The 26,460-nt window shown below is 47.4% G+C and overlaps 1 protein-coding gene and 1 non-coding gene across 9 annotated transcripts in view; both read left to right on the forward strand.

Annotated features, from left to right (window-relative positions):
• Positions 1-53: 53 nt before the first annotated feature.
• LOC105474149 (ring finger protein 41) overlaps positions 54-26,460 on the forward strand; it is a 31,762-nt gene continuing 5,355 nt past the window's right edge. Inside the window, exons 1-9 of one of the 8 annotated variants that reach the window (XM_071071601.1) lie at positions 54-251; positions 5,122-5,306; positions 7,198-7,248; positions 8,545-8,600; positions 14,891-14,945; positions 17,893-18,013; positions 19,275-19,387; positions 23,754-24,025; positions 26,008-26,143. In XM_071071601.1, the coding sequence (XP_070927702.1) occupies positions 19,298-19,387; positions 23,754-24,025; positions 26,008-26,143 (498 nt within the window). In that variant the 5' untranslated portion in view covers positions 54-251; positions 5,122-5,306; positions 7,198-7,248; ... (2 more) ...; positions 17,893-18,013; positions 19,275-19,297. Of the gene's footprint in view, positions 252-5,121; positions 5,307-7,197; positions 7,249-8,544; positions 8,601-11,476; positions 11,577-14,890; positions 14,946-17,892; positions 18,014-19,274; positions 19,388-23,753; positions 24,026-26,007; positions 26,144-26,460 lie in introns of those variants that run through there. The other 7 variants (XM_071071603.1, XM_011728597.2, XM_011728599.2 and 4 more) reach the window with 7 other exon arrangements.
• LOC112425283 (U6 spliceosomal RNA) lies at positions 16,975-17,078 on the forward strand. The gene has a single exon (XR_003016353.1). It is a non-coding gene; the product is annotated as a U6 spliceosomal RNA (small nuclear RNA).

Genomic DNA, 26,460 nt, shown 5'->3' on the forward strand with positions numbered 1-26,460 from the left:
GTGTAGGGGCTGAGTTAAACAAAGAGGCGGGGTTTGGTGACGAGCTTCCGCCGGGTTGCGTAGCAGCGGTGGGCGGGGCAAAGGATCCGTCTGAGAAGGCGACGAGTGGTCGGAGTCTTCTTTCCCCTCCTTCCCCTTTCCCTTCCCTACCCGGGAGAGGCTAGGACCCGGCACCAGGGCACTACTGTGGCCGCTGCGGCCTCAGCTCCGACTGGGTCAGGTTGCGGAGACTCCAGGCCGCTTCCAGGGCGGTGCGTACTGCGCCTGCGCGATCTTCCACCTAAAAGAGGGTGTGGGAGGGGAGGAGGTGATGTCCCAGGGGTATTGGGGCGGGGGGCTGAAATACTGGGGTTCAGAAGGAGGGATGGTGGTAGAGATAAAAATGTGGGCAGGGAAGCAGCACGGGCGAGGAGTCGGGAGGTGAGAAGGGGGCCCTGGAGATTGGGCTGTTGGGGAAGGTCCGTTGGAATAGGGGAGCTTTGAGAAGTGCGGGAGCGGCCAGAGCTAGCTGGAGGACCGGCAGCCGCGGACCTGGGGGAACAGCGTGGTGTTTAAATGGGCAATGATTGACGGGCCAGAAGCGGAGGAAGGGAGCATTCCGGGGGCCAGCCTGGTCAGGGGCGGTGGAACCTAAACCCCCGCCCTCCAAGCGCCATAGCTTGGCTCCTCTCCCATGCCTTGTCTTTGGCAGCCTTGTCCTCTCATTCCTTCCCCACTCCTCACCCCCTCCCAGCCCTCCATGAAGGAATCTCACATTCTTCACATCCGTGCGCTTGGTTTGCAGCCTGGCTCTCTGACAGGTTTCACACACCACACACTGGAAGGCCTTCCCTAACTCAGGACTTTGGGAAATTGGGGAGTGGGGAGGAGGGGGCCAGAGGCAGAGCAGAAAGCCAGGAGGGGTGAGGGCGTTTTGCTTGAGGGATTGACAAACTGCTTCCCTATTCAGAAACTTCATTTCACCTAATAGCAAGTGGGGCTGTTAATGAGGCCACTGTTCTTAGGGACTGGCCCGTGATAGTGTTATCCTTTTCTATAGAGGGGTTTTAGAGTCTCACAATAGGGCGAGAGGCTGATAGTGTCGTTGGCTGATAGTTTTGCCCCAAATAAGAATGGAGTGGACTAGTGGTAGAGAATGTGAGTGATGCAGTGTTACTACCTTGCATGTCCAGCCGACGGACCTGTGGCTAGGCCTACCTTCTAGTAAAAAGAAGGAACAAGCTTCTTTCAAGCATTTCCTCTCCGACTCTCAGTACTCTAAATTTATTTTGCGTTATATATATATATTTTTAAGACGGAGTCTCACTCTTATCACCCAGGCTGGAGTGCAGTGGCACAATCTCGGCTCGCTGCAACCTCCTTCTGGATTCAAGCAATTCTCCTGCCTCAGCCTCCTGAATAGCTGGGATTACAGGCACCTGCCACCATGCCTGGCTAATTTTTTGTATTTTTAGTAGAGATGGGGTTTCACCATGTTGCCAGGCTGGTCTCAAACCCCTGACTTCAGCCTGGCACGGTGGCACACACCTGTAATCCTAGTACTTTGGGAGGCCGAGGCGGGCAGATTGCCTGAGCTCAAGAGTTCGAGACCAGCCTGGGCAACACAGTGAAACCCCGTCTCTACTAAAAATATAAAAAATTAGCTGGGCATGGCTGTGTGCGCCTGTAGTCCCAGCTACTTGGGAAGCTGAGGCAGGAGAATTGCTTGAACCCGGGAGGCAGAGGTTGCAGTGAGCTGAGATTGCGCTGTTGCACTCCAGCCTGGGCAACAGAGCGAGACTCTGTCTCCCCACAGTTCCCTCCGCCCCAAAAAAAAAACCCTGACCTCAGGTGATCGGTCCACCTCGGCCTCCCAAAGTGCTAGGATTACAGGCATGAGCCACTGCACCTGGCCTTATTTTGTATTCTGTTGCTACAAATAATCTTACTTTAGGATAACAGTATTTAGTATCCTTTCATATTCATTTATTTATTTATTTATTTTTGAGACCGGGTCTCACTCTGTCACCCAGGCCAATGTGCAGTGCTGCAGTCTCTGCTCACTGCAGTCTCTGCTTCCTGGGCTCAGTTGATCTTCCTGCTTCAGCCTCCTCAGAAGCCGGGACTACAGGCACTCATGCCACCATGCCCGGCTAATTTTTGTTTTTTTTGTAGAGACAAGGTTTCACTATGTTGCCCAGGCTGGTCTCAAACTCTTGGACTCAAGTGATCCACCCACCTCGGCCTCCCAAAGCGCTGAGATTACGGATGTGAGCCACTGCGTCCAGCCTCCTTTCATATTGATTTAATTTGATTTGCAGGACAGTATGTATAAGAGGTGTGCGTGTGTTTATACGTGTATACACATACACACATATAGACACCTTATATTAGGCCGGGCACAGTGGCTTACGCCTGTAACCCCAGCACTTTGGGAGGCCAAACGTGACGGATCACATGAGGCCAATCTGAGACCAGCCTGACCAACGTGTTGAAACCCCGCCTCTACTAAAGTATAAAACTTAGCCTGGCATAGTGACACGTGTCTGTGATCCCAGCTACTCAGGAGGCTGAGGCAGGAGAATTGTTTGAACCTGGGAGGTGGAGGTTGGCATGAGCTGAGGAGATCGTGTCACTGCACTCTATCCTGGGCGACAGAGCAAGACTCCATCTCAAAAAAAAAAAAAAAAGAAAAAATAGGCCAGGCATGGTGGCTCACGCCTGTAATCCCAGCACTTTGGGAGGCCCAGGTGGGCGGATCACAAGGTCAGGAGATCGAGACCATCCTGGCCAACATGGTGTAACCCCGTCTCTACTAAAAATACAAAAACTAGCTTGGCATGATGGCGCACACCTGTAGTCCCAGCTACTTGGGAGGCTGAGGCAGGAGAATCGCTTGAACCCGGGAGGCAGAGGTTGCAGTAAGCTGAGATCATGCCACTGTACTCCAGCCTAGCGACAGAGCAACACTCTGTCTCAAAAAAAATATATGTATATATAAAATATATATAATACTTCTATATATTATATATACGTTATATTAATATATGAGGCAGGTCTCATTTTTCTCTACTTGACAGTTGAAGAAACAGAAAAACTACAGCAGGGTTACTTGACTTGTTTAAATGTGTACATTTATGGGTGGGCGCAGTGGCTGGTGCCTGTAATCCCAGCACTTTGGGAGGCTGAGGTTGGAGGATTGCTGGTGCCTGCCCAGGAGTTAAAGACCAGCCTGGGCAACGTGTCCAAACCCCGTGTCTACCAAAAATACAAAAATTAGTCAGGCGTGCTAGTGTGTGCCTGTGGTCCCAACTATTTGGGAGACTGAGGTGGGAGGATTGCTGGAGCCTGGGAAGGCAAGGCTGTAGTGAGCTATGATCATGCCACTGTACTCCAGCCTGGGCAATAGAGCAAGACCCTGTCTCAAAAAATAATAATAAAAATAATAATTTATGTGGGCCGGGTGCAGTGGCTCACACCTGTAATCCCAGCATTTTGGGAGGCTGAGGCAGGTGTATCACCTGAGGTCAGGAGTTTGAGACCAGCCTGGCCAACATGGTGAAACCCCATCTCTACTAAAAATACAAAAATTAGCCGGGCATGGTGGTGGGCGCCTGTAATGCCAGCTACTCTGGAGGCCGAGGTAGGAGAATCACTTAGGCTCGGGAAGCGGAGGCTGCAGTGAGCCAAGATCGCACCATTGCACTCCAGCCTAGGTGACAGAGTGAGACTCTGTCTCAAAATAATAATAATAATGTATGTGAATGCACTTCGGAAACATAAAAGCAGCAGTCCCCAGCCTTTTTGTGAAAGACAGGTTTTCTACAGATGGTGGGCGAGGGGATGGTTTTGGGATGAAACTCTTCCACCTCAGATCATCAGGCATTAGATTCTCATAGGGAGTGGGCAACCTAGATCCTTCGCATGTGCAGTTCACAATAGGGTTCGTGCTTCTATGAGAATCAAATGCTGCTGATGATCTGACAGGAGATGGAGCTCAGGCCTCAGTGCTTGCTTGTTTCCTGCTCACCTCCTTTTGTACAACCCGGTTCCTAATAGGCCACAGTCTGGTACTGGTCCATCTGGGGATTTGGGGACCTCTGCATTAAAGCATCATCCTGTACACGTAATGTATTATGGATCTATGCATTTGTGTGTGTGTGTGTGTGTGTGTGTGTGTGTGTTTTGAGTTGGAGTCTTGCTGTGTCGCCTAGGCTGGAGTGCAATGGCACGATCTCAGCTCACAGCAACCTTCGCCTCCCGAGTTCAAGCAGTTCTCCCTGCCTCAGCTTTCTGAGTAGCTGGGATTACAGGCACCCACCACCACGCCTGGCTAATTTTTATATTTTTAGTAGAGATGGGGTTTTGCCGTGTTGGCCAGGCTCATCTCAAACACCTGACCTCAGGTGATCCACCCTCCTCGGCCTCCCAAAATTCTGGGATTCCAGGCGTGAGCCATCGCACCCAGCCGGACCTGTGCGTTTTGTAGTCACAGATTTGGAATCGTTATTACTGGTAGTTATGTGCACTGAATAAAAGAATCGTAAATCTCCAACAACTCCTCTTCTCTGCTTTTCCTCTTGTCCTTTTCTTTTTTTTTTTTTTTTTTTTTTTTTGAGACGGAGTCTCGCTCTGCCGCCCAGGCTGGAGTGCAGTGGCCGGATCTCAGCTCACTGCAAGTTCCGCCTCCCGGGTTCACGCCATTCTCCTGCCTCAGCCTCCCGAGTAGTTGGGACTACAGGCGCCCGCCACCGCGCCCGGCTAGTTTTTTGTATTTTTTAGTAGAGACGGGGTTTCACCATGTTAGCCAGGATGGTCTCGATCTCCTGACCTCGTGATCCGCCCGTCTCGGCCTCCCAAAGTGCTGGGATTACAGGCTTGAGCCACCGCGCCCGGCCCCTCTTGTCCTTTTCTTTCCTCCTCCCAACTATGTTCAAATCTACTGGACCCTGTGTGTGTGCTTCCTTAGCTGGTGAGCTCCCTCCTTAGAAGGTAGTCTTACTTGCCTAGCACTGAAAACTTAGTGTTTAATGGAGTTGTCTCATCCTCTCCAACCAACTGCCAGATCCATCTGTCCAGTCTCCTTGCCAAGTGGAGGTAGTTCTCCTGACTCTCCTTTCTCTTCCTTGTTTCTATTACTAGAGTACTCCTGATTGTGACATCACATTCATCCCCTGGGTGATGGAGCTTGTCACTGGGAAGGAAGACTCAGTCGGAGAATAGCCAACAAGATGGGTTACTGGGAGAATCTCTTCAGTGGCACTGAGTGGAGGCATCAGGGGGTTGGAGCCTTGTGAACAGGGAACCTGCCCCCCAACACTTGAAAGGTAAAGAGCTTTGATTCAGAATCCCATTCCAGGCCTTAACCCTCTTCTCTGTCACGTGGGATTCCTTCTGCCCTTGAAAGCCCAGTTCTTACAACTTCTTTCTGCAGAAAGCTTTCTGTGATTAATCTGTACCGTTTGTTCTTTTCTGTATATTTTACAACTTACATTAATTATTAACTTTTACTTGTTAAGTATTTGCTTAATACGTTTATGTGTTTTTTTCCTATGTACTCATTGGGCTCAAGCCTATACCTTAGTTTGAGGACAAGGATTATGTGTTTCTTCTTCTTCTTTTTTTTTTTTTTTTTGAGACAGAGTCTTGCTCTGTCACCTAGGCTGGAGTGCAGTGGCACAATCTCAGCTCACTGCAACCTTCACCTCCTGGGTTCAAGCAGTTCTCCTGCCTCACCCTCCCAAATAGCTGGGATTATGGCTAATTTTTGTGTTTTTAGTAGAGATGGGGTTTCACCACGTTGGTCAGGCTGGTCTCGAACTCCTGACTTCAGGTGATCCGACTACCTTGGCCTCCCAAAGTGCTGAGATTATAGGTATAAGCCACTGCGCCCGGCCACGTATTTCTTCTTTATGTCTCTATTGATAAGGAGATTATGTATTTAGGATGATGAAATTTGGGGTAACCACACAAATAGTGCTTGGAGCTGCTGACCAACTGGGAGGTCATTGCTGGCCTTTAATGCCTGGCAGGCCTCTTTTTAGACATTAGATGAGTTCTTGAAGAATTATATGCCTTCTGGATTATTTTGTAAATTGAATAAATTAAAACTAAAGAGACCTAATTTTAAAATCCCCATGTGGTTAATTCAATATGATCCACGGCATTCTGGAATTAGACAGAACCTTAGAACCACTCATCTCACAAGTAAGGAAACTGAGTTCCGAAGAGGGGAAGTGATTTCAGTCTAAGGGTTCTGTTGCTTAAGTGAAAAAGATCTCTTCCGTTCACATAAAAAGTCAAGAGCTGCTTGGAGAGAGCAAGGTCAGTTAGTGTTAGAGCCAGGATACCTTTTATAACATAATTACCCATTAATTTATCTTTTTTTTTTTTTTTGAGACAGAGTCTTGCTCTGCCGCTCTGGCTGGAGTGCAGTGGTGCATGGTCTCTGCTCACTGCAAGCTCCGCCTCCTGGGTTCACATCATTCTCCTGCCTCAGCCTCCCAAGTAGCTGGGACTACAGGCGCCCGCCACCACGCCCAGCTAATTTTTTGTTTTTTTTTTTTAAGTAGAGACAGGGTTTCACCATGTTAGCCAGGATGGTCTTGATCTCCTGACCTCATGATCCACCCGCCTCGGCCTCCCAAAGTATGGGGATTACAGGCGTGAGCCACCGTGCCCGGCCCCATTAATTTATCTTTTTTTTCTTTTTTTTTTTTGAGATGGAGTCTTGCTCTGTCGCCAGGCCGGAGTGCAGTAGTGCAATCTCAGCTCACTGCAGTTTCTACCTCCTGGGTTCAAGTGATTCTCCTGCCTCAGCCTCCCAAGTAGCTGGGACTACAGGCACGTGCCATCACACCCAGCTAATTTCTTGTGTTTTTATTAGAGACAGGGTTTCACCATGTTGGCCAGGATGGTCTCAATCTCTTGATCTCATGATCCACCTGCCTCGGCCTCCCAAAGTGCTAGGATTATAGGCGTGAGCCACCAGTCCGGCCTATTTTTGTTTTATATGCTCAATCTTAGAATCTTAGAATCATAGAACTTATAGAGCACCTTAGAACTTATGTAGCCCAGGATGCTTCATTTCATGTAGGGAACTGAGGCCCAGAGAGGCCAAATAAGTTGTCCAAGGTCATACATTTGGTTAGTGATAAAGCTAGAACTAGGACTCGGGTTTCTGGATTCCTAACACAGTTTTTTTTTTTTTTTTTCCAGAACTATTCACTGGGACACAGGGAGATATGATGAAATGTTTTAGAGACACCTGTGAGATCCTTTGCCAGCTAATTTTTTGACCACATTGAAGTTTCTAGGAGTCATCTGTTTCCTTAGATCAGGGCAGGTTCTGGGCCCTTTCTCTATGTGTTTAATTGTAGTGATCAGAGCTGGAGAATCCTCAGACCTCTGCACCTTTGTTGTATTCAGGGCATAGAGGAGAGAGAATGGTAGATGGGAGACTGCATACTTATACCTGACTTTTGCCCTTATGTTTTTGCCACAAAATTGATGGCAGCATGCCCAGCTACCCAAAATGTAAATCATGGGTTAGAGTGACTTCTCTAATGGTTCTCTAAGCATGTGTGCATGAATGAATGTGCATGGTTTCATCTATGCTTATGGGTTCAAGAAATCCTGAATAAGTGTGGATAAATGTCCTTTAGGAAAAATGTGAATTCCTAGCTTTCTCTAGTGGGAGACCAGAGAAAACAACCACAGCAGTAAGTTAAAAGGGCATAGAAAGGGGTCTGATAAGGCTCTTGCATTCCTTCATAAAAATTATTCTATTATAATGCTGACCGGGAATAAAGAGATATCCCAGTATAACACTGAGGAGGTAAAGTAGCATAGTTACCTGTTTTGGATTTGACCTATGGAATAGGAGACTGGAAGTGCAGTTTTCATTTTGGGTTTAGTATGGTCAGATAAGGGAGGTTGGCAGAACTCTTGTAAGGCCTCAAGGGACACTTCAGTGGTACTTCAATTCAGCTCCCCAGGTTTGAGTAAAACCTCCTAAGGCCTTTTCCTATCCTACACCCAAGGACAATATCCAGGAAACCGCTTCCAGTGGCTGTGGTCACTGGCTATGACTCTTGAGGTCCCTGTGATTTCAGGTTTACTAAGGGCTACTGCCCCAGGGCAGTGAGCAGCTGAATTATTTTGAGGCATCCCCCCTGGAATGATAACCTTTCCTTATGACAACCCACTGCAGTGTCAAGAATCCCAGAGATTAGAAGGAATAGTCAAGTAAACCTAACCTGATAGATTGAGATTGTCTGCCTGGGGACAGTGCAAGGCAGCCTAGTCTAGAGCTGACTTCCAAGGTTGTGTATAACCATGTCAACATTGGTTTCCCATAGATGACAAATAGGAAATACCCTAACCAGATTAGAAATCTAAATTTCCCCTTAATTCTTAAGGCCACATCCCTGAAAGGGTACAGTTATAAAAAGGTGAATAAAGCAGAACCTCCAGAAAGACAAAGAGGGGTTTAGATTTAGGAATAACATTGTTTAGCATCTCTGCAGGTTTGAAAATACTGACTTTATGATGGGAACCTTACAGCTCCCAATTTGGCTGGTGGGTTCCCATACTCTGTGGCCATCTCTGCACCAACTCAGGCAAGTTCTTTTCTGTTTATTTTGGGGGACATGGGATCTCCTGAAATCCCATTAAGAAAAATTTTCAGAATTTGTGTTCCTCCTCAAGACAATATTATTAGCATTGCTTTAAAATGAAAAGACGGCTGGACACAGTAGCTCACGTCTATAATCCCAGTACTTTTGGGAGGCTGAGGTGGGAGGATCGCTTGAGCCCAGTAATTCAAGACCAGCCTGGGCAACTTGGTGAGACCCATCTCTATTAAAAATATATATATATACACCAGCTGGTATGGTGGCACACACCTGTAGTCCCTGCTACTCAAGAGGCTGAGTTGGGAGGGTCGTTTGAGCCTGGGAGATTGAGGTGGCAGTGAGCCATGATTGTGGCACTGCACTCCAGCCTGGATGACAGAATGAGATCCTGTCTTTTAAAAAAAAAAAAAGAAAAGAAAAAATATTCAATGAAACATAGTACAAGCTCTAGGCCTATTTTCTTTCTTTCTTTTTTTTTTCTGGAGACAGTCTCTCTCTGTCATCCAGGCTGGAGTACAGTGGCTTGATCTTGGCTCACTGCAGCCTCTACCTCCCAGGTTCCCGCCATTCTCCTGCCTCAGCCTCCCAAGTAGCTGGGACTACAGGCACCCGCCACCACGCCTGGCTAATTTTTTGTATTTTTAGTAGAGACGGGGTTTCACCGTGTTAACCAGGATGGTCTTGATCTCCTGACCTCGTGATCCACCCGCCTCGGCCTCCCAAAGTGCTGGGATTACAGGCGTGAGCCACCGTGCCCGGCCTCTAGGCCTATTTTCTACATTACCTCATAGCAACAAGGAGAAGAGTTTAATTTTTTTGTTTTGTTTTTGAGACAGAGTCTCACTCTGTCACCCAGGCTGGAGTGTAATGGCCCGATCTCGACTCACTGCATCCTCCGCCTCCTGGGTTCAAGCAGTTCTCCTGCCTTAGCCTCCTGAGTAGCGGGGATTACAGGTGCCCACCACTATGCCTGGCTAATTTTTGTGTTTTTAGTAGAGATGGGGTTTCACCATGTTGGCCAGGCTGGTCTTGAACGCCTGACCTCAAATGATCTGCCCACCTCGGCCTCCCAAAGTGCTAGGATTACAGGCATGAACCACCGGGCCTGGCCTAGATTAATGTTATTTTAATTGTTGCTCCTTACACCAAGGATAACTGTTTTATTTCCAGAGACAGGGTCTCACTCTGTCACCCAGCCAGCACCAGCATGGCTCACTGATGCCTCAACCTCCTGCATTCAAGCAATCCTCCCACCCAGGAGTTCCAGACTAGCCTGTGCAACACAGTGAAACCTTGTCTCTACTAAATATAATAAATTAGCTGGGTGTGGTTGGCAGCACCTGTGGTTCTAGCAACTCAGGAGACTGAGTCAGGAGAATTGCTTGAGCCTCCAAGGTCAAGACTACAGTGAGCTGTGATGGTACCACTGCATTCCAGCCTGGGTGATAGAGCGAGATCCTGTCTCAAAAAAAAAAAAAAAAAAAAATTAAATCTTGTGGAAATATGTGACCTAGATTGAAAGTGTAATCTCCGCATCTAGATTTTTTTTTTTTTATTTTATTTTATTTTTTTTTTTGAGATGGAATTTTGCTCTTGTTGCCCAGACTGGAGTGCAGTGGTGCTATCTCGGCTCACTGCAACCTCCACCTCCCAGGTTCAAGTGATTCTCCTGCCTTAGCCTCCCAAGTAGTTGAGATTACAGACATGCGCCACCATGCCCATCTAACTTTTTATATTTAGTAGAGATGGGGTTTCACCATGTTGGTCAGACCAGTCTCGAACTCCTGACCTCAGGTGATCCACCGACCTTGGCCTCCCAAAGTGCTAGGATTACAGGCATGCACCACCTCATCCAGCCTACATCTGGATTTTTTTTTTTGAAGTGGAGTCTTGCTCTGTTGCCCAGGCTGGAGTGCAGTGGCACAATCTCAGCTCACTGCAAGCCCCGCCTCCCAGGTTCACGCCATTCTTCTACCTCAGCCTCTTGAGTAGCTGGGACTACAGGCACCCGCCACTACGCCTGGCTAATTTTTTGTATCTTTTTTAGTAGAGACGGGGTTTCACTGTGTTAGCCATTGTGGTCTTGATCTCCTGACCTCGTGATCCGCCCACCTCAGCCTCCCAGAGTGCTGGGATTACAGACGTGAGACACTGTGCCTGGCCCTTTTTTTTTTTTTTTTCTTGAGACGGAGTTTCATTCTTGTGGCCCAGGCTGGAGTGCAGTGGCACGATCTCCGCTTACCACAACCTCTGCCTCCCGGGTTCAAGCAATTCTCCTGCCTCAGCCTCCCGAGTAGCTGAGATTACAGGCATGTGCCACCACGCCAGGCTAATTTTAGTATTTTTAGTAGAGATGGGATTTCATCATGTTGGTCAGGCTGGCCTTGAACGCCCAACCTCAGGTGATCTGTCCCCTTTGGCCTCCCAAAGTGCTGGGATTACAGGCATGAGCCACCGCGTCTGGTCCTATATTTTTTTCTCTTTTTTTTTCTTTTTTGAGATGGAGTCTCGCTCTGTTGCCCAGGCTGGAGTGCAGTGGTGCAATCTCGGCTCACTGCAACCTCCACCCCCCGAGTTCAAGCAGTTCTCCTGCCTCAGCCTCCTAAGTAGCTGGGACTACAGGTGCGTGCCACCATGCCCAGCTAATTTTTTTTTTTTTTTTAGTAGAGATGGGGTTTCACGATGTTGGCCAGGCTGGTCTCGAACTCTTGACTTTGTGATCCGCCCGCCTCAGCCTCTCAAAGTGCTAGTATTACAGGCGTGAGCCACCACAGCAGGCCCTAAGGGTTTTTTTTGTTTTTTTTGTTTTTTTTGAGACGAAGTCTCAGTCTTGTCCCCCATAGGTTGGAATACAATGGCAGGATCTCAGCTCACTGCAACCCCCGCCTCCCTGGTTCAAGCAATTCTCCTGCCTCAGCCTCCTGAGTAGCTGGGATTACAAGTGCCTGCCACCATGCCCGGGTAATTTTTGTATTTTTAGTAGAGATGGGGTTTCACTGTGTTGGCCAGGCTGGTCTTGGACTCCTGACTTCAGGTGACCTGCCCGCCTTGGCCTCCCAATGTGCTGGGATTATAGGTGTAAGCCACCACACCCAGCCCCGGCCCTAGATTTTTAAAATGTGTACGCTACATTTATTTTCTTTTGTTAAGTTTTTTTGTTTGTTTGTTTTGTTTTTGTTTTGTTTAGTTTTGAGACAGAGTCTCCCTCTGTTACCCAGGCTAGAGTGCAGTGGCATGATCGTGGCTCACTGCAACCTCTGCCTCCTAAGTGCAAGTGATTCTCCTGCCTCAGCCTCCCAAGTAGCTGGGATTGCAGGTGCATGCCACCACACCCAGCTAATTTTTTTGTATTTTTAGTACAGATGGTGTTTCACCATGTTGGCCAGGCTGATCTCGAACTCCTGACCTCAGGTGATCCACCTGCCTCAGCCTCCCAAAATGCTGGTATTACAAGCTTGAGTCCCTGCGCCCAGCCAAGTTATTTTTATTAAAATGGGTCTATACTATACATACTCTTTCTGCCACTTGTGTATTTCAGTTTGAGAGGCAATTTAGCCAAGTGGTTAAAAGCTTCAGCTTTGCAGCCAGTCTGTCTGGGTTTGAATCTGGCTCTACCACTTATTAGCTGTATGATTCTGGAAAAGCTTTTTAACCTTTGCACCTCTGTTACTCATCTGTAAAATGTGAATAATTATAGTCCCAACCTTCTAGAGCTGTTGTAAGGATTACATGAGTTAATTGGCAAAAAATGTTTAAAATACTGTCTGCCGTATAGTAATGCTCAATAAATGCTGGCTTCATTATTATTTAATTATATATGTAGAATCAAGGCTACAGTGAGCTGTGATTGTATCATTGTACTCCAGCCTGGGCAACAGAATAAGACCCTGTCTCTTAAAAAAAATAGCATGATAGCATAGATGATATCTATAAATATAAATAAATTATTTTTATTTCTATGTAATAAATATATTAAAACAATTTATTTAGAGACAGGATCTCACTTTGTCACCCAGGCTGGAGTAGAGTGGTGCAATCGGCTCACTGTAGCCTCAAGCTTCTGTTCTCAAGTGATCTTCCTACCTTGGCCCCCCAAAGTGCTGGGATTATAGGTGTGAGCCACTGTACCCAGCACAAATAGTTTAAATAAATAATATGAAATAAATATATCTAGGTCATGTTAATTTGACATGATGTTGCATTTTATGGATGTAAGGAATTCTACTGGATAGATTTTTTGCTATGACAATGCTTAAGCAGTTTATTACAATTCTTTTTGCACCCTTGTTTATTTTATTTATTTATTTATTTATTTTTGAGACGGAGTCTCACTCTGTCGCCCGGGCTGGAGTGCAGTGGCCTGATCTCGGCTCACTGCAAGCTCCGCCTCCCGGGTTCACGCCATTCTCTTGCCTCAGCCTCCCGAGTAGCTGGGACTATAGGCGCCCGCCACCACTCCTGGCTAATTTTTTGTATTTTTTTAATAGAGACGGGGTTTCACTGTGTTTGCCAGGATGGTCTCGATCTCCTGACCTCATGATCCGCCCGCCTTGGCCTCCCAAAGTGCTGGGATTACAGGCGTGAGCCACCGCGCCCGGCTTTTTTTTTTTTTTTTTTTTGAGAGGGAGTCTCCCTCTGTCGCCCAGGCTGGAGTGCAGTGGCGTGATCTCTGCTCGCTACAAGCTCTGCCTCCCGCATTCACACCATTCTCCTGCCTCAGCCTCCCGAGTAGCTGGGACTATAGGCGCCCGCCACTATGCCCAGCTAATTTTTTTTTTTTTTTTTTTTTTTTTTTTTTTTGAGACGGAGTCTTGCTCTGTCACCCAGGCTGGAGTGCAGTGGCCGGATCTCAGCTCACTGCAAGCTCCGCCTCCCGGGTTTAAGCCATTCTCCTGCCTCAGCCTCCCGAGTAGCTGGGACTACAGGTGCCCGCCACCGCGCCCGGCTAGTTTTTTTGTATTTTTAGTAGAGACGGGGTTTCACCGTGTTAGCCAGGATGGTCTCGATCTCCTGACCTCGTGATCCGCCCGCCTCGGCCTCCCAAAGTGCTGGGATTACAGGCTTGAGCCACCGCGCCCGGCCTATGCCCAGCTAATTTTTTGTAGTTTTAGTAGAGACAGGGTTTCACTGTGTTAGCCAGGATGGTCTTGATCTCCTGACTTCGTGATCCACCCCCCTCAGCCTCCCAAAGTGCTGGAATTACAGGCGTGAGCCACCACGCCTGGCCCGCACCCTCGTTTATTTCCTTAGGATAAGTTCCTGGAAGTAAGATTGCTAGGTAGAAAGGTATATGCTTTTTGAGGACAGTTTGTGGTTTTTGTTATGAGTTAATTTGATCAACATTTTCTGGCAAGAGTACATTTTTTTCCCAGACATGTTATATGTGTGTCAGTACATGACATGTTATATTTGTATGTTATATGACATATGACATGTATAGTGTATAAAACATAAAGTAGATATTCTTTTTTTTTTTTTTTTTGGAGATGAAGTCTCGCTCTGTCACCCAGGCTGGAGTGCAATGACACGATCTTGGCTCACTGCAACCTCTGCCTTTTGGGTTCAAGCAATTCTCCTGCCTCAGCCTCTCGAGTAGCTGGGATTACAGGTGCCCACCACCATGCCCAGCTAATTTTTGTATTTTTAGTACAGATGGGGTTTCACCATCTTGGTCAGACTGGTCTTGAACTCCTGACCTCAGGTGATCCACCTGCCTTGGCCTCCCAAAGTGCTGGGATTACAGGCGTGAGCTACCACACCTGGCCTGAGTGGATATTCTTTTTTTTTTTTTTTTTTTTTTTTTGAGACGGAGTCTTGCTCTGTCACCCAGGCTGGAGTGCAGTGGCCGGACCTCAGCTCACTGCAAGCTCCGCCTCCCGGGTTTTACGCCATTCTCCTGCCTCAGCCTCCCGAGTAGCTGGGACTACAGGCGCCCACCACCTCGCCCGGCTATTTTTTTGTATTTTTTAGTAGAGACGGGGTTTCACCGTGTTAGCCGGGATCGTCTCTCGATCTCCTGACCTCGTGATCCGCCCGTCTCGGCCTCCCAAAGTGCTGGGATTACAGGCTTGAGCCACCGCACCCAGCCAATATTCTTATTTTTTGTTTTAACCTTAAGTCTGTCTTTCACAGTTTAGTGTAATTATAGATTTATTTACTAATTTGAATAGTGAATACACACACACACAGAGAAAACCTTTTTCAAAGGTATAAAGGGATAATTAGAGAAATTAAAAATTCCCTCCTATCCTTGTTTCTTTGTACCTCCTCTTTAGCAGCAAACACTGTTGGCAGTTTTCTGTTTATCCTTCTGGAGAGTTCCATGCACATGTAAGCATACACACCTACATGTTGTTTTTCGTATTTGTGGTAGTGTGCTTTACATATACTATTCTGTATCTTAGCTTTTTTCTCTTAACAGTATATCTTGGAATTTTTCCATACCTGGTGCATTTTAAGGGCAGCAAGGATTTTTTTTCTCTGATTAATTTTATAGTCATTATAGATAAATTGCAATTTATTTCATTGAGGTAAATATTATAAAGTCAGCAGTTTAATGGATAAATTGTGGATATTTGGGGATATTTTTGCTCTCAGGTAGTAGCTATCTCAGCCAACTCCTCCTCTTGACCTTTTATCTTGCCCCTTTCCCTTCTTCCCAGCCCTTTGCATTTGTTTGGACTATGAAAGTAGCAGTAGCTGTCATCTACAATAGCGCTAAGCAGTCTGAGGTTGCATTAATTTAAGTAGCGAAGAAAAGTTGTGTCCATATTGATCAGTCCACATGTAGAACTGTAGGCACCCTGTTTTATCTTTTTTTTTTTTTGAAACAGAGTCTCGCTCTGTCGAGACTGAGATCTGGCCAGGCTGGAGTGCAGTGGCTGGATCTCAGCTCACTGAAACTTCCGCCTCCCAGGCTCAAGCAATTCTCCTGCCTCAATCTCCTGAGTAGCTGGGATTACAGGCATGTGCCACCACGCCCGGCTAATTTTGGTATTTTTAGTAGAGATGGGATTTCATCATGTTGGCCAGGCTGGTCTCAAACTCCTGACCTGAGGTAATCCGCCCGCCTCAGCCTCCCGAAGTGCTGGGAGTACAGGCATGAACCACTGTGCCTGGCCTTTTTTTTTTTTGAGACAGAATTTCACTCTTGTTGCCCAGGCTGGAGTGCAATGGCATGATCTCGGCTCACTGCAACCTTCGCCTCCCGGGTTCAATCAGTTCTCCTGTCTCAGCCTCCCGAATAGCTGGGATTATAGGCATGTGCCACCATACCTGGCTAATTTTGTAATTTTAGTAGAGGCAGGGTTTCTCCATGTTGGCCAGGCTGGTTTTGAACTCCCAACCTCAGGTAATCTGCCTACCTCAGCCTCCCAAAGTGTTGGGATTATAGGCGTGCGCCACTGCACCCAGCTGTTCAGCTGTTGTTGTTGTTTTTTTTTTTTTTTTTTTTTTTTTGAGACGGAGTCTCGCTCTGCCGCCCAGGCTGGAGTGCAGTGGCCAGATCTCGGCTCACTGCAAGCTCCACATCCCGGGTTCACGCCATTCTCCTGCCTCAGCCTCCCGAGTATCTGGGACTACAGGCGCCCGCCACCTCGCCCGGCTAGTTTTTTGTATTTTTTAGTAGAGACGGGGTTTCACCGTGTCAGCCAGGATGGTCTCGATCTCCTGACCTCATGATCCGCCCGTCTCGGCCTCCCAAAGTGCTGGGATTACAGGCTTGAGCCACCGCGCCCGGCCTGTTGTTGTTTTTTGAGTCAGAGTCTCACTCTGTCTCCCAGGCTGGAGTGCAGTGGTGCAATCTTGGCTCACTGCAACTTCCGCCTTCTGAGTTCAAGTGATTCTCCTGTCTCAGCCTCCCAAGTAGCTGGGATTTCAGGCACATGGCACCACTCCTGGCTAATTTTTGTATTTTTAATAGAGACAGGGTTTCACAATGTTGGCCAGGCTGGTCTTGAACTCCTGACCTCAGGTGATCCGCCAGCCTCAGCCTCTCAAAGTGCTGGGATTAGAGGCATGAGCCACCGCTCCCGGCCCGATTTTTACAAGTTTATCAGTATGATTTTTTGAAAACCTGTCTCTGGACCTCTGACCTCTGTTTACCATTTTCCCTTCCTTCCTGCTTTAGAATTATGTCGTTTTTGTTTAAGGTAATTCCGTATCTCCCTACTGCTACCTCAGTGACCAGATTCTCTCCTGTCTTTATCTTTCCCTCTTCCCCTGTACTTTCCTCTCGGTACATAAAGACACTTAAGCCTTTCTCACCATAAGGAAGAACACCCCCACACAACCCACTTCCTCAGTTTCCTTTCCACCTCTAGCTAGTTCAATTTCCCTTCCTTTGAAATTAGGCTTTTGAGTGCTGGCTTCAGCATCACATATACTAAAATTGGAATGATAAAGAGATTAGTAGGGCCCCTGTGCAAGGATGACATGAAAATTTGTGAAGTGTTCCATATTTTTCCTGCGGCCACACAAGGTCCTAGCACAAGCCAACACTTTACCACCACGAGGGCCAGCAGCTTCTTCTAGGTACAGGACCCTTACCCTGAGTCTGCCCAAATAAACTCCTTGAGAATTCTCACCCACCAAAAAATCAAGCTTTTGACAGAGTGTGTCTTTGGTCCCTGTCTCTCCAACTCACCTCTTGTTCACTTTGTGTCACTGAAGTCTGGCTTCACTTTCAGTGCTACACTAAAACTACCCTCCACAACTCCCAGCTCCATGGAACTGCTTTACTGTGGTATCCACCATCCCACATCCCAGCAATTCTTTGTTTTCTGTATCTGATTTGTCTGTTTGTAACTTTCGACAGTTGTCTTCCCTCCTGTAAGTTCTCCAACCCCTTGACAACTTTTTTTTTTGAGACGGAGTCTTACTCTGTCGCGCAGGCTGAAGTGCAGTGGTACCATCTCCACTCACTGCAAGCTCCGCCTCCTGGGTTCCCACCATTCTCCTGCCGCAGCCTCCCAAGCAGCTGGGACTGTAAGCACCTGCCACCACGCCCGGCTAATTTTTTGTATTTTTAGTAGAGACCGGTTTCACCATGTTAGCCAGGATGGTCTCTATCTCCTGACCTCGTGCTCTACCTGCCTCGGCTTCCCAAAGTGCTGGGATTACAGGCATGAGCCACTGCGCCCGGCCAGTTGTTTAGTTACCTCTTCTTTGGGTTTGACCTTTGGGAACCCAAAGAAGGAGCATGGCACTATCGCTGCTGTTTGAGTCCTTGCTCTTTTGGACCTCACTCTTTTTTTTTTCTTTCTTTTTTTCTTTTGAGACGGAGTCTTGCTCTGTCACCGGGCTAGAATGCAGTGGCGTAATCTCAGCTCATTGCAACCTCCGCCTCCTGGGTTCAAGTGATTCTCCTGCCTCAGCCTCCTGAGTAGCTGGGACTACAGGTACGCACCACCACGCCCGGCTAATTTTTATGTTTTTAGTAGAGATGGGGTTTCACCATGTTGGCCAGGATGGTCTTGATCTCTTGACGTCATGATCCATCTGCCTTGGCCTCCCAAAGTGCTAGGATTAAAGGCATGAGCCACCATGCCCGGCCCTTTCTTCTTCTTTATCCCCATCACCACCACCACCTGAGTTCAGACTCACTGTCACTCTCTGACTTAGATGTTCTTCCATTTCTCCCCTGTTAACATACTGATTCTAAAATGGAACTGTTATCACATTCTTTTTTAAGTCCTTCAGTGGCTCTCTCATACCCTTCAGAATAAAGTCCAAACTCCTCAGAGACTTTTCACAGCATGGCCTTTGCTTACCTCTCCAGCCTTGTCTCTTGACAGGCCCTCCCTCCCACCTCTCAGGTCAGCTTTTTCTTGTATCACTTGAAATTCTCTGAACCTATCATATGCCCTCTTCTGGGCATTTGGATGTGCTATTTTATGTGCCCTTTTATATGTGAGGTCGAACTCCTAACCTCAGGTAATCCGCCTACCTCAGCCTCCCAAAGTGCTGGGATTACGCTAATGCCCTGCTCCCCCAACATTGAGCTAACTCTTGCCCTACAGGACACATTTCTGGTGACACCCAGTCCCGGAAAACTTATCAAAACCACCCTCTGCTTTCAGCCTGGGTTAGGTATTCATGTCTCTTGTCCTCATAAGGTCCTGTGTCTCCTCTGAGTATTTATCACTTTTTATTTTAAATGTGTGCTTACTTAATGTCTTCCCCATTAGAATTACATTTCTTTTCTTTTTTTTAAAGACAGAGTCTCACTGTGTCACCTAGGCTAGAGAGCTATGACGTAATCTCGGCTCACTGCAACCTCCGCCTCCCGGGTTCAAGTGACTCTTGTGCCTCAACCTTCCAAGTAGCTGGGATTACAGATGTGCATCACCACGCCCAGCTAATTTTTGTATTTTTAGTAGAGATGGGTTTTCATCATGTTGGCCAGGCTGGTCTTGAACTCCTGACCTCAGGTTATGTACCTGCCCTGGCCTCCCAAAGTGCTGGGATTACAGGTGTGAGCCACTGTGCTTTAGAATTAAATTTCTTGAGTCAGCTTCCACCGAGCCAAATGACTGCTGCATAGTAGACTTCCAATAAATATTTGTTGGATAAATGAATGGATCTTGACAATGAGTTTATGTTTGTCACATATTTGTAGGCTTTTTCTGAACTGGCCTCTGTTTGCTGTTGTCCTTTCAGGACCTGGGTTTCAGTGATGAGACATGGGGTATGATGTAACCCGTTTCCAGGGGGATGTTGACGAAGATCTTATCTGCCCTATTTGCAGTGGAGTCTTGGAGGAGCCAGTACAGGTGAGTTGGTCTGATGGCAGGTTTGGTAGGGCAACAGGTAGCAGTGGAAATAGTAGAAAATATTCATGGGCAGTAGGACCCATGGGGAAGTCACTGTGTTCTTCTCTCTACCCCCACCCAATGGAGGTTTAGGTCAAAGGAGTAATGGTGACTACAAGAATAAGGCTTTCCAGAATCAATCTAGAGGTGGATGCCACAGAGATCCAGTGGTTCAGATTTTTTTCTAAGGTCACTCTGAAAGATTTCTCCTGTAAAATGGTCAGCTGCTTGTTTCTGTCTTGTGATAGTAGCTGGGTAGCTTCCTTTCCTCTACAGGAACTCTTACTAGGTTCCATCTTCCTGTCCATGATTGAACTTCTGGACTCTCCTAATAAGTTCTCTCTGCATTTTTATGACGTTGTGCTTCAGGTAATCAGCCAGTCTCCCTGCAGGCCTTTTCTTTTTTTTTTTTTTTTTTGAGACGGAGTCTTGCTCTGTGCCCCAGGCTGGAGTGCAGTAGCGCAATCTCGGCTTACTGCAAGCTCCGCCCCCCTGGGTTCACGCCATTCTCCTGCCTCAGCCTCCCGAGTAGCTGGGACTACAGGCGCCCGCCACCTCGCCCGGCTAATTTTCTTGTATTTTTAGTAGAGACGGAGTTTCACCGTGTTAGCCAGGATGGTCTCGATCTCCTGACCTCGTGATCTGCCCGTCTCGGCCTCCCAAAGTGCTGGGATTACAGGCTTGAGCCACCGCGCCCAGCCTCCCTGCAGGCCTTTTCTACCTGCCTAGTATCTAACAAATAGGAAGGCCAGCCGCAGTGGCTCACGCTTGTAATCCCAGCACTTTGGGCCAAGGTCGGTGGATCACGAGGTCAAGAGCCAGCCTGGCCAACATGGTGAAACCCCGTCTCTACTAAAAATACAAAAATTAGCCGGGCATGGTGGTACGTGCCTGTAGTCCCAGCTACTCAGGAGGCTGAGGCAGGAGAATCACTTGAACCCAGGAGTAGGAGGTTGCAGTGAGCTGAGATTGCGCCACTGCACTCCAGCCTGGGCGAGAGTGAGTGAGACTCCATCTCAAAAAAAAAAAAAAAAAAACCAAAAAAAACAAAACAGCAAATAGGAAGTGGGGAACTGTATGTACTGACCTATTTTTTTCCTGGGATCTACTGAAAAGACCAGGTTTTGATGCAGCCATGCACTCTGCATTTTGATGTGAAAGCTGCCACCTTCAATAGGTCATTTCTCTGCCAGCCTTGCCAGACCAGAGTCAGTTGTATCATCCTGGGGCAAGTATGAGGAGAAGCTCACGATTACCAGGCAAGTACAATGAGTGAGGTGAATCCTTAAGAGTTGTATTCTTGGGACAGCATCCTCGAGGATCCTTATTGCCCTCATTCTGTAAATACCAATTAATCCTTTCTCACTCCTGGCTATCTAGAGATTATCACATTTTCCAAACCAGGACACTAGGCAATGAGGTTTCATGGCCCTTCCCCCATTCACTGCTTACCTAATCCCAGGGGCTCCCCTTGAGCCTTTGAGTTTATTTTTTCTCCCAGTACTCCAAAAGGAGTACTGATGCTTTGAACTGAATAAAATTCAGACTACATTCCAATGGCAACCAGCTCTGGACCTGTCTTCTTTCTAGGCCTTTGCAATCTGCTGCCATTAGAGGCATATTAGATGGGTGTGGAGCAAGTCATCAAGTAGTAGTGTCAGGAGGTCACAGGGTGTGTCAGGTTCCCTCCTCACCCTGGCAGGGCCTTGTCTGTTTTCTGGCACTATCATTTTAGGCAAGTCACTTATGGAAAGGTGAGTTGTAGTTGGTGACAGTCTAGTCAGAAGCCACCCATCTACCTCCAGGCTTTACCTTCTGAGAAGCAGAGCAGGCAACCCTCATGATGCCAGGTTCCCGGACACATTTCTAAGGTTAGAAGGCTCCTGCTAGGGATGCTGATTTCCCCACATCATAATTATTTATTGTTTGAATAGGTGAAAAATGAACATAATTCAGAAATCAAAATAGTATAAAAAGGTATACGGTGAGAATTCTCACTTCTGTCCTTATTACTGTCTACCTAATTCCCCCACAGATAACTATTTTTATTAGTTTTTTTGGTATCCTTCCAGTGAGTATTAAGGCAGATACAAGCAAATATGAATAGATGTCTGCATATATATGTATTTGTATATGCATATGTATATATGAATATATCTGTGTTTTTTCACACCTCCTTTTCTTTGTTACACAAAAGGTAGTACATTCTGTATGCTTATGCAGGGGTGGCAGGTTTAGCTAGAATGGTTATGAAGAAGTTGACAGGCCGGGCATGGTGGCTTACGCTTGTAATCCTAGCACTTTGGGAGGCTGAGGCAGGTGGGTCACTTGAGGTCAGAAGTTCGAGACAAGCTGGCCAACATGGTGAAATCCCATCTCTACTAAAAATACAAAAAAAATTAGCTGGGTGGGGTGGGAGTAGCCTAAAATCCCGGCTACTTGGAAGGCTGAGGCAGGAGAATCGCTTGAACCCGGGAGGCGGAGGTTGCAGTGAACTAAGATCACTCCACTGCACTCCAGCCTGGGCGACAGGAGCGAGACTGTCAAAAAAAAAAAAAAAATGTAATGGGAAACTAAAGTGTTTTGTTTTGTTTTGAGACAGAATCTCGCTCTATCACCCAAGCTGGAGTGCAATGGCGCGATCTTGGCTCACTGCAACTTCTGCCTCCCGGGTTCAAGCAATTCTCGTGCCTCAGCTTCCCGAGTAACTGGGATTACAGGGGCGTGCCACCATGTGTGGCTAATTTTTGTAATTTTAGTAGAGATGGGGTTTCACCATGTTGGCCAGTCTGGTCTCAAACTCCTGACCTCAAGTGATCTGGCTGCCTCAGCTTCCCAAAGTGCTGGGATCACAGGCATGAGCCACTGTGCCCGGCCTTATTTAGCTTTCTTTTTGTTTTGTTTTGTTTTTTTTTTGAGATGGAGTCTCGCACTTTAGCCCAGGCTGGAGTGCAGTGGCATGATCTTGGCTCACTGCAAGCTCCACCTCCCAGGTTCATGCCATTCTCCTGCCTCAGCCTCCCGAGTAGCTGCGACTACAGGCGCCTGCCACCACGCCTGGCTAATTTTTTGTATTTTTAGTAAAGACGGGGTTTCACTGTGTTAGCCAGGATGGTCTCAATTTCCTGACCTCGTGATCCGCCCGCCTCAGCCTTCCAAAGTGCTGGGATTACAGGCGTGAGCCGCCACGCCTGGCCTAGCTTTCTGACGTTGAATTTTTGCCAGTAAATATGTCCTCCTGCTCTCTAAATCTATCATCTGAATTATCCTTCAAGACCATATCAAATTTGGTCCTCTTCATAAATACCTGCCGTGATTGAGCTAGCCTGAAAAGACTTCACCCTCCTCTGGACATTTTTGGCAATTATTGTGTGTGCAATCCAGATGGCAATTAATAATTGACTGCCTTGTGTCATCTGTCCTATTGTCCTGGAATATCATTTATATCTCTTATTGTTATATAACATTTTACTTGTTTGTCTTGTTTCACAACTCATTTTTAATCTTGAGCACAGGGAACATAGATATATATTTTTTGAAACAGGTCCTGGCTCTGTCACCCAGGCTGGAGTGCAGTGGTGCAGTCTTGGTTCACTGCAACCTCCGCCTCCTGGGCTCAAGCCACCCTCCGTCCTCCCACCTCAGCCTTCTGGCTAGCTGGGACTATAGGCACGTGCCACCATGCCCAGCTAATTTTTTTTTTTTTTTTTTTGAGATGGAGTCTTATTCTTTTGCCCAGGCTGGAGTGCAGTGGTGCAGTCTTGGCTCACTGCATTCTCCACCTCCTGGGTTCAAGTGATTTTTCTGCCTTAGCCTCCTGAGTATCTGTGATTATAGGTGTGCACCACCACCCCTGGCTAATTTTTTTGTATTTTTAGTAGAGACAGGGTTTCACCATGTTGGTCAGGCTGGTCTTGAACTCCTGACCTCGTGGTCCGCCTGCCTTGGCCTCCCAAAGTGCTGGGATTACAGGCATGAGCCACTGCGCCTGGCCTACACCCGGCTAATTTTTGTAACTTTTGTAGAGATGGGGTTTTGTCATGTTGTCTGGGATGGTCTCAAACTCCTGAGGTCAAACAGTGTGCCTACCTTAGCCTCCCAAAGTGCTGGGATTATAGGCATGAGCCACCGTGCCCAGCAGGAAACATATCTTAAGCCTGTCCCCTACAATGCCTTGCCCATAGTAGATCTATACTTTGCTTGACCCAACGGACCTCTTGCGGTAGAAGCTGCTCAAAGGCATGATTGGCTTTGTAGAGTTATCATATCCAGGCTCTTAGGTCCTGCTAATTCCCTTATGCCCCTTTTGCCTTGTTCTCTCTTCTAGGCACCTCATTGTGAACATGCTTTCTGCAACGCCTGCATCACCCAGTGGTTCTCTCAGCAACAGACATGTCCAGTGGACCGTAGTGTTGTGACGGTCGCCCATCTGCGCCCGGTACCTCGGATCATGCGGAACATGCTGTCAAAGCTGCAGATTGCCTGTGACAACGCTGTGTTTGGCTGTAGTGCCGTTGTCCGGCTTGACAACCTCATGTCTCACCTCAGCGACTGTGAGCACAACCCGAAACGGCCTGTGACCTGTGAACAGGGCTGTGGGTGAGATCTGTTCCCTTCTTCTGCCCCACATGGATAAGGGCCATCTCATTTATGCCCCTATCGCTGGATGCCCTCCTCACTAGCTGAGGAGGTCTCTTAGGCATGTTGGCAAGGAGTATTCTTAGCCTCCTTGGCTCCCTGCTCTAAGACCTTACTTTCTTGCTGCTTTTCCAACTATAATAATTTTGCTCTTGCTTTAACAAAAGAAGGGGCACAGCAATTCAGTAAATTTGTATAATAACACTAAAGGTTGATTGACTCTGTTCTTCCCTTTCAGTCCAATACTACTTTCTGTTTGTCAGTTTGACTGCTGTAATTGCCAGCCTTCTCATATTTCCTCTGACCCTATTTTTTCTTTCTGTGAGTTATGAAATATTTGACTAAATGTTGATAGCTGAGGGGTGTGTTAGCTCACACCTGTAATCCTAGCACTTTGGGAGGCCAAAGTGGGCAGGTCACTTCAGGCCAGGAGTTCAAGACTAACCTGGCCAACATGGCAAAACCTTGTCGCTATTAAAAATACAAAAATTGCCGGGCGCGGTGGCTCACGCCTGTAATCCCAGCACTTTGGGAGGCCGAGGCGGGCAGATCACAAGGTCAGGAGATCGAGACCACGGTGAAACCCCGTCTCTACTAAAAATACAAAAAATTAGCCGGGCGCGATGGCGGGTGCCTGTAGTCCCAGCTACTCAGGAGGCTGAGGCAGGAGAATGGCATGAACCCGGGAGGCGGAGCTTGCAGTGAGCCGAGATCGCGCCACTGCACTGTAGCCTAAGCAACAGAGCAAGACTCTGTCTCAAAAAAAAAAAAAAATTAGCCAGGTGTGGTGGTGCATGCCTGTAATCCCAGCTACTTGGGAGGCTGAGGCATGAGAATCGCTTAAAACCAGGAGGTAGAGGTTGCAGTGAGCTGAGATCACACCATTGCACTCCAGCCTGGGCTGGACTCTGTTCCCCCTAACTAACTAACTAAGAAATAAAAAGAATGTTGATAGCTGGGGCTGTGAATATAGGGCATCTCTGAAGCAATAAGTGCACAGGCAGAATCTGTAGGAGGAAAAGGAGAGCTGTGCAGTAGATAAAAACAGTGTGTCAAAATAAATAAATAGTCCCAGTGCGGTGGCTCACGCCTGTAATCCCAGCACTTGGGAGGCTGAGGCGGGCGGATCACCTGAGGTCAGGAGTTCAAGACCAGTGTAGCCAACATGGTGAAACCCTGTCTCTACTAAAAATACAAAAATTAGCCAGGCGTCGTGGCGGGCACCTGTAATCCCAGCTGCTCAGGAGGCTGAGGCACAAGAATTGCTTGAACCCCATGAGGCAGAAGTTGCAGTGAGCCAAGACTGTGCCATTACACTCCAACCTGGGCAACAAGAGTGAAACCTGGTCTCAAAAAAAAAAAAGTAAAATAAGAGGCCAGGCACAGTGGCTCACGCCTGTAATCCCAGCACTTTGGGAGGCCAAGGCGGTGCAGATCACATGAGGCCAAGAGTTTGAGACCAGCCTGGCTAACATGGGGAAACCCGTTTCTACTAAAAATACAAAAAGTTAGCTGGGCATGGTGGCGCACGCCTGTAATCCCAGCTACCCGGGAGGCTAAGGCAGGAGAAATCGCTTGAACCTGGGAGGCAGAGGTTGCGCTGAGCTGAGATCGTGCCATTGCACTCCAGTTTGCGCAACAAGAGCGAAACTCCATGTCAAAAAAAAAAAAAGATAAAAAATAAAATAAAATAAATATAAAAAGTAGATAAAACACTGTGTCTTGATTGGGGAAAGAAATTTAAGGAAAATAGACAGCAAAGGGGCAAGTAGGAAGCTTGGAAGAAGAAAGTGAAGGGAATGAATGAGGGAGGCCTGAAACGAATGTTAGAAATTTTGGGTAGGACAAAATCTACTCAGCAGTTATCTGCCACAGAATAGGCCATTTGCATACATGTCCTGGTGATCACCCCTGTTCTGCTCTTTCCCCACCCTGGTCTGCAGCCTGGAGATGCCCAAAGATGAGCTGCCCAACCATAACTGCATTAAGCACCTGCGCTCAGTGGTACAGCAGCAGCAGACACGCATCGCAGAGCTGGAGAAGACGTCAGCTGAACACAAACACCAGCTGGCGGAGCAGGTAGGCCCCAAGACACGGGGGAGAACATATCCCTCATATGCAGATAACTGCCTGCCTGTGGGTAATAAAACCAGTTGTGAACACATAGACCTGTGCTTACACTTGTGAGTTTGGATGAGTGGCTATTCTGCCTGTGGCTTAGCAGGGAATCAGATTGGAGCTCTCCTTGACTTTCCTTCATCCCATTCATAGCATTCATTCACCTAACAGTTACCAGATGCCTCCTCTGTGAAGGCACATTTTGTAAGTACTAAGGAGACAGCTGTGAGTGAGGCAGTCCTATCTCTGTCTTCCTGAAGCTTACAAACTGGTTGTTC

Source organism: Macaca nemestrina, chromosome 10 (genome assembly GCF_043159975.1).
Source record: "Macaca nemestrina isolate mMacNem1 chromosome 10, mMacNem.hap1, whole genome shotgun sequence".
Lineage (NCBI taxonomy): Eukaryota > Metazoa > Chordata > Mammalia > Primates > Cercopithecidae > Macaca > Macaca nemestrina.